Source organism: Dendropsophus ebraccatus, chromosome 12, assembly GCF_027789765.1.
Source record: "Dendropsophus ebraccatus isolate aDenEbr1 chromosome 12, aDenEbr1.pat, whole genome shotgun sequence".
NCBI lineage: Eukaryota > Metazoa > Chordata > Amphibia > Anura > Hylidae > Dendropsophus > Dendropsophus ebraccatus.
Genome location: NC_091465.1, coordinates 22,277,581 through 22,285,693, shown reverse-complemented (window position 1 = coordinate 22,285,693; position 8,113 = coordinate 22,277,581). Strand labels below are relative to the sequence as shown.

The following is an 8,113-nucleotide window of genomic DNA, read 5'->3' as shown; positions in this document are numbered from 1 at the left end:
GTGACAAGTCTGGGGTAGGGGCAGGGGGATATAGTATGACAAGTCTACGGTAAAGGCAGGGTGATACAGGATGACCAGTCAAGGGTGGGGGCAGGAGGATACAGGGTGACAAGTCTGTGGTGGGGGGTTAGAGGACATAGGGTGAACAGTCTAGGGTGGAGGCAGGGGGATACATGGTGACCAGTCTGGGGTCCCGTACTATAATCACCATGTGGGAGTTGCTGTAGTTACAGTAAGGTGAGATGGGGCCCAAGCTTAGTGAATCGCCCGGGGCCTATGGTGAAGTTAATCTGGCCCTGTTGATGCCAAATTGAAAGAATAAAAATTGATGGCCTTAGGTTAGACACTCTTTACAGGTATGTTTGTTTCTCCCAAACAGTGTCTCTTTTGTCAGGACAGTGTCTGGTATTACAGCTCATCACTATAAATCTAAATGGGTCTTGGGCCAAAATACCAGACATACAGTAGTCCAACTATTCCAAATAAATATATACAGTATATATATATGTTTCTGTAAGACTAGCAGACCCTTTCCTTTTTGGACAATCCCTTAGGAGTTATCCAGGCCTTGGATAGACAGGGGTCATTCAAAAACAGCAACATTCTTGTGTGTGGTTTTGGAGCTCAGTTTCATTGAAGTGAATTGTAATACTAATGACAACCTGAGGACAGGAGTGGTGCTGTTTTTTCAAAAATGTAGCTTTTTTTTTTTTTTTTAAATCTTGGACAATTTCTTTAATATCTTTGATATCCTACTATATGCCACACTATTTTTCTTACAGCTGCCTTCACATCCCCATTCCTGAGGCTGTAGATGAAGGGATTGAGCAATGGAGCAATAAAGGCATATAAAGCTGATATTACTCTGTCTTGATCCATGGAGTAAGTAGACTTGGGCCTAAAATACATAAAAATGGCAGAACCATAAAACAAAGTGACGACTATGAGATGAGAAGTGCAGGTGGAGAACGCCTTCTTCCTCCCTGATGTGGACTTTATTTTCAGGATGGTTGTGATGATGTGTGTGTAGGATGTGAGGGTTAATATGAAGGAGCTGACAATGACGCAACCGCAGGCCACTAGGAGGACCATCTCATTTATCTTGGTTGCCGTACAGGCCAGCTGCATTATAGGTGGGATGTCACAGAAGAAATGATTGATCCTATTATTTCCACAGAAGGACAAACTAAAAGTGAGAACTGTATGTATTAAAGAGTTTACAGCGCCACCAATCCAGGAAAAGGCTACAAGCTGAATACACACTCTTTTATTCATAATGGTCCCATATAACAAGGGATGACATATGGCGTTATAGCGGTCATACGCCATCATTGATAGCAGGTAGCACTCTGCTCCACCCAGGAGTATAAAACAGTACATCTGTATGGCACATCCGGAGAACGGGATGGTCTTATGGGCTGATAGAAAGTTTGACAACATTTTGGGAACAGTGGCAGAAATGTAACAGATCTCCAAGAATGATAAATTGGCGAGAAAGAAGTACATTGGGGTATGAAGAGATGGCGTAAGCCTGTAGGCAAAGACTATAGATATATTACCCATTATGGTGGTCAGATAGATGAGGAAGAACACTGCAAATAGCACATGTTGGAGAACAGGAGCTCCGGAGAAGCCCAAGAGGATGAAATCTTTGATTGAAGTTTGATTATTCCTATCCATTTTATCCTGTGTATCTGGAGATTAAAAAAAAAAGATTATTAATTTAAAGTGATCCTTTCACCAAGACAATCTATCATCATCAAGATATAGAGCAGGAAGAACTGAGCAGATTGATATATAACTTTGTGGGAAAAGATCCAGTATAAGTTATTAAACGTTAATTGAAATCCCTGCACATTCTGTGTTAAGGAGTCCAGCGGGCGGTGTCACTGAATGGACTGGACTCTTTACCATGGAAACATCAGAGATTTCGATAAATAAATTACAAATTATACTGAATCTTTTCTCATAAAGATATATATCAATCTGCTCAGTTCCTTCTGCTCTATAACATGATGCCAGTAGCTTAGATAGACTGGTTCCCTTTAAGAGTATTCTGGTTTTGAGTCCTGGGTAAGTATTTAGGACCCTTATTTGTGACTCAGATAAGAGAGCAACTAAAAAGAATATGGATCCTTTTACATGGTCGATTTATGTGGTTGTGTATGTGTAGTAATCCAGGGGTGCTAGGTGGTACTTGCAAGGGCTGATGTTAAGGTATTACTATGTCACTTGTCACAAGGCTCGGAGTGGTATAAGTCCTCCCTGGGTCCCAACACATGCCCGTTAAAGGAGTGTTTCCTGTGTTCCTGTAATTTAGTGTGCAATGTAAGGAAGTCACAGAGTTTACTATAAAAGAAAATACAAAGTGACATCTAGTGGCCAAAATACAGGAAGACAGTTACCATCTGCACATTACCCAATAATATATCTACCTTCATTGCCAACCTACATGTACACAGAACCAATAATGGCACATGGGTTCTAAGATACTGCATATGTCTGCAAATAAACCCAGATTGCTCCTTGCTTGCAGTGCCTTTACAAGCCTCTATTAATCAACTGGTTGGGCTAGATGAAAGGTCACTGTATGGTATGTGTGTGGTGTCCCACTAGGGGTTTTGCATATATATACACTCTTTGCAAAAGTCTGTACTTATTGTGTTATTATGGTGATGAAAATAGTACTAAAGTTCACCACTAGATGTAGCTATATTATGTATGTGTATATGGAAACTGCACAGCTGAAGGGGGGTTATTGTTTTCTATGTGTCACCTGAATCTGTAGCCCAGTAGGAGTTCTGTTTTCTTCTGTCCTATCATCTCCCTCCTTTCTTCTTCTATTGCACTCTTTCACCCACTCACAGCGTATTTTACATGCTAGAGAGGAAGTACGTCACATAGGTGGAGGAGGAGCTAAGTCTTTTCGTTCTGGACATTGTGGATGAAGGAAACACACGCTAGATAGCTCTCTATAGTGGTCCTATCTGGGCCCTGGCCCTCTGCCCGGTCCCCGTACCTAAGGTTAGTTAGTACCCCACATGGGAAGGATGCAAGAAAGCACCCTGGCGTCACACTTTACCAACTTGCAAGTGACCGGCCACTTCTCTGATATAACATCACACCGGGGGTACACGATATGTGTAGTCATTTACATATATTGTCATCCACTACAATCTCCTGTTTAGACAGAGAAATGTGCGTCCAATAACGATGATTTTATCAACCAAGTAGAGAGAAACTACAGTGATGCCAAGATGGCAGAGAGCAGCCCAAGTACCAGCCCTACAATACAATGGCAATATACTATAGTGTGAGCAGTACTGACACCACATGTGTTGTGATTTCTGATACGCATGCTGCACCTATTCTAGATCCTAACTACATCCCTACATCAGTGATGTTTACTGTTCTTACAAAAACTGGCCAACCATTTTGTTACCTGCGTCCCATTATGTATCAATAATCGCCAAATCCTCACTTACTGCACATTGTTATTCAGCCATTGTCCCTCTCATTTCTTCAGTGCAATCTTCTGTTGTTTTTCTTATCCATTTTATTGACTGGAAGCATAAAAATGGCAGCAAGGTCCTCGGTTATACAATGCTGAAATAATATTCCTCTAAAATGCAAATAGAATAGACTTCTAATTGCAAAGCCTGGAAAAAAAAAACTAGATTCAGATCCAAGTATGACCTAATAAGCATAAAGCAGTCAAGTGGAAACGAGCCGGAGAAATGTTTATGCTGCTTTTACAAATACAAAGAAGTTTATGTTTAATTTGCTTTGTATTACGTCTTATAATATAAAAATATAATAATACTCACTGTGATGTATAATGGTGGCAGTTATCTGCAGGTAGCATTCCCTTTTGGGCCAATAGTCTACACTAGATTTAAGAATCACTGTGTATTATGTATTTTGCATGTATTATGGCCCGATTACCAGGCATACATGTATTGGAAGAAAACTTGAGTATCGGCATGATCCACATTGATTTGTACAAAGATAATAATATTATATAATAATATTAATAATATTATCTAATAAGAATATTAGAAGTCCCTATCTGCAACTTTGTAATGCTGGGAGGGATAATGACAGTGAGTTTTTTCAATAACTTGACCACAGATTAACCCTCGCAGCATTACAAAGTCACAGATAAAGCCTGCCAGAGACTTGATTACATCAGTCGTCTTAGAGGGGAGGAGGGAGGTAGGGGAGACAAAGAGAGCGGCTCACATACAGTTTTGTGTCTTCAGCAGAAAGCAGCCCCCCTCTAAACGCCCCTAGCGACCGCTGGACGTATGGGTACGCCCAGGGTGGTCTAGGGGTTAAAGTGTTACTGTCGGCATAACTTTCAAAATCTAAATCAGCAGGGGATGTGATATAAGACAAGTTTGCAATTTACTTAAATTATTTTTGTGACATTTAACTCAGAATACCCCCTTAAGAAATATTCACAGCAAACTAAAGTTAGTAAACTTTAAAGTGTTACTGTCATTATTACTTTTAAAATCTAAATCAACTGTCGATGTGATATAAAGCATGTTTGCAGTTTACATACTTTTTTTTTTACCTACTTTTTTTTTTGTTCTCATGCTTTATAACAAATCTATACTTACTTGTATCCAGGTCCAGTCTTCTGAACCTTTATAGTCTTGTACTGGTTGAAAAAAAGAGACTAAACTCATGAAGTCCGGCCAGTACAGAGTCACGGCTCAATGTGTCCATCTATCACATGACTGCCTTCTCTGTGATGACCAAGACTGAATTTGGTCTCATTTTTTAACCTGCACAAGACTAAAAAGCTGCCTTTAAAAGACTGGGCCTAGATACAAGTAAGTATAACTTTGTTTTGAAGCATAATAAAAAGAAAATGTAAATTGCAAACATGCTTTATATCACATCCCCTCTTGATTTAGATTTTGAAAGTAATAGCGACAGGTACACTTTAAGAAGAGAATTCATCATTCCCTGTGCCAGGGCTCTGTTTTTGTTGAAAATGTTTCCCAAAATTTAGTTTGTGCAATTTTCTTTTAGCAAAAAACTGGGCTTGTGCTAAAAAATTTGCACACTTTGCCACTCTGCGCTGGTGAAAGGAATGAAAATTTCCCCTCCTAAAATCATTGCATATAATCCTTTGCATAAATCTGACGTACCCATTTGTTTCGACATAAATATGGTAATGTGGTAGCTCAACCTAGATAACTTATGGTGTTGCAGTCCTATGGAAATGATTATTGCATGCTACCCTGTGCTAAATGACAGAGACAGCCCGTTTGCACCCATAGCTCTGCTATATCAATTACAAGAACATAATAAGGCAGGATAAATCCTGTGAAGGTTTCATGAACTCAAGGACTCACCTCTGCAATGGTGATGGCTTGCCTGAAGGGAATCATCTTCGATCCATCATTATATAGATGTCAGGGGTTAAAAACCCTAAGGTGGAGTTACCACTTGTGATAGGGAATACAGGACTATGGAGGTGCCGCCATGTGGTTGGCATTATTACATTGTGCTCCTAATTGCCTTAGTGACTAAAGTGTTAATCCTCACGGGTCCATGGAGGTGCCCAGAAGGCTCATTATATGCAGAAACATAGGGATCCTAATAGAAAGTTCCTGCTCATCCAGATGGGTTACATGTTGCTTTCTGCGCCATTCTACAACTTTATTATTACATTATTACCAGAATTTTTTTGTTTTTGTTTCAGTTTTTAGAACTCCTAACAAAGTATATTTGTAGACCAGTACGTCTATTATCCATCATAGGAAAACTATTTGAGGGGCTTATAAATGACTGCGTATAGGAATGTGTGTACCTACAGTATATAGTGGGAAAAATAGGTATTTGATAAACTGATGATTTTGCAAGTTTTCCCACCTGCAAAAAATGGAGGGGTGTGTAATTTGTATTGTATGTACACGTTAACTGTAAGAGACAGAATCTACTGTATAAAAAAGATTGAGAAAATTACATTGTATGAGTTTACAATAATTACAGTATATTGCATTTCATTGCATAACATAAGTATTTGATCACGTATCAACCCAACCAGCAGGAATTCAGGCTCACACAGAAGTCTGGACTCTGCACTCATTATCCATATGAATTTCATACCAAATGTGTTAAAAAAAAACATCTGTCCATGCACTCAATCACCCTCCAACCTTTCCACCATGAACAAGACCCAAGAGCTGTCTAAGGACACCACTGTACAAAATAGTAGACTTGCACAAGGCTGGGATGGGCTACAGGACAATAGGCAAGCAACTTAGTGAGAAAGTAACAAGTTTTGGTGCAGTTATTAGAAAATGGAAGTAACACAAGTCAGTCTTCATTGATCTAGGGGTTCATACAGGAGCTCGCCTCATGGAGTAAAGATAATTTTTTAAAAGGTCAGGAATCAGCCCAGAACTACATGGAAGGAACTGGTCAATGACCTGAAGAGAAGTAGGACCACCATCTCAAAGAGTAATGTTAGTAACACTATATGCTGTCATTGATCATAATCCTGCAGGGCAATGTTGCCCAGTGACTGAAAGATCTGGAGAAGACCTGTATTTAGGAATGGGGCAAAGTCCCTGCTGTAGTGTGTCCAAACTTGGTCAAGAACTACAGAAAATGTAGTAATTGCAAAGGTTTCGGGACTAACTATTAAATCCTGTTTTTCTACTGTATCATATACTTTTTCATGAAATAAAATGCTAAATAATTATTTAAAAATTAACTATTTAACTTTTTATTTTTGAAAAAGTTAATTCTGTCTCTCACACTTGTAGTGTACCAACGATAAAATTTACAGACCCCTCCATTCTTTGTAGGTGGGAAAAATATGCAAAATTAACAGTGTATCAAATACTTATTTTTCCCACTGTATGTACTTTTCTTGTAAAATACTATTTTTAGTTAGCAGCCAATACCAGAAGGAATTTAGAACTTACTGTGTACTGTTTTATTATTCAATTCAATGTACAAACAGTATCCATTAAGCTTCTCATCTCCCTCTAGTGGTGATTTCAGGTAGTCAGAATTTTCTAATTTAAATGTATTGCTATTTAGGGGATTTTGGAGCTGTGTATGAGAAAGACTGTGGCTAAAGAGGTACCCAACACATAATTCTACACGTTAATAAAAAAATATATAATGAAATTGAAGGCTGTAAACGTTGGTGTTTTCATTTCATGCTCAGTTGAGGCTTTTGTGTGTCAGGTTGCCAGATACTGCTATAAGAACTTCTTTCTCCTCTGAGCAGCATCTGTTGTGACTAAACCTTACAGCTCTTCAACTCTTGAAGTGACTTCCTTGAACTGATTGCCAAACAGCATCAAAGCTTTTTAGTCTTATCTCTCATCCATTCTTTCTTCTTGAAAAAAATATGTTTTTTTTTGTTGTTGTTTTTTTGCTAAAGATCAGGAGACTTTATTTGGTGAGGAATATCAGAACAAAAACTGGAAGAAAATGAATTTTTTTTTTAGCAGAAGTAAAAGATTACTAGTATTTTTTTTTAAATATAAATATGGTTGAAGTAACAGAATCCAGGCAAAGAAATCTATCAAGTATTAAAGTAGAGGTTTGACGTTTTCTAAATTCTGGCAGCCTGCAGGAGGAGGGGGGAAATTGACTTCGAGTATGCATTTACCTCTTCCCGTGCCTCGCAATGAGTGACTGGAGTGGTTGCAGGTCCCTCACCGGAAGTCATTTTCCCCCAAGCTGTGATGACATCACGACTCGGGGGGGAAATTCCTGTCCTGCCTGATGGACTGGCCGCTCAGCCAATCAGTGACTTGAGCGGCCAGTCCATCAGCCAGGTCGTGATTTGGACACCTTTTAGATCACAGAACGAGCCGGGGATCCAGCCGCTAACCGAGGGCATGGGGAGAGGTAAGTTGTTACTTGAAATTAATTCTCCCCCCCCCCTTCTCCTGTAGGCTGCCAGCTTTTAGAAAACGCCAGACTTTTCTTTTAAGGTCATTTTTAAAATTTTTGTTAACTCTTACTACCGTATTATCAACTGTAACTGCTATACAGAGCATGGCTATGTTCCCATAGCGTTTTTTTCTCTTGCGGTTTGGCCGCAGGTCAGTACAATAACGGCTGTGAAAAC

General features: G+C 39.2%; 1 protein-coding gene across 1 annotated transcript; it reads right to left on the bottom strand.

The window, feature by feature from the left end:
* Positions 1-735: 735 nt before the first annotated feature.
* On the bottom strand, positions 736-1,680 carry LOC138768668 (olfactory receptor 5V1-like). Its single transcript, XM_069946618.1, has one exon. It carries the CDS (start codon positions 1,678-1,680, stop codon positions 736-738), a length of 945 nt encoding a protein of 314 aa, XP_069802719.1.
* Positions 1,681-8,113: the final 6,433 nt, after the last annotated feature.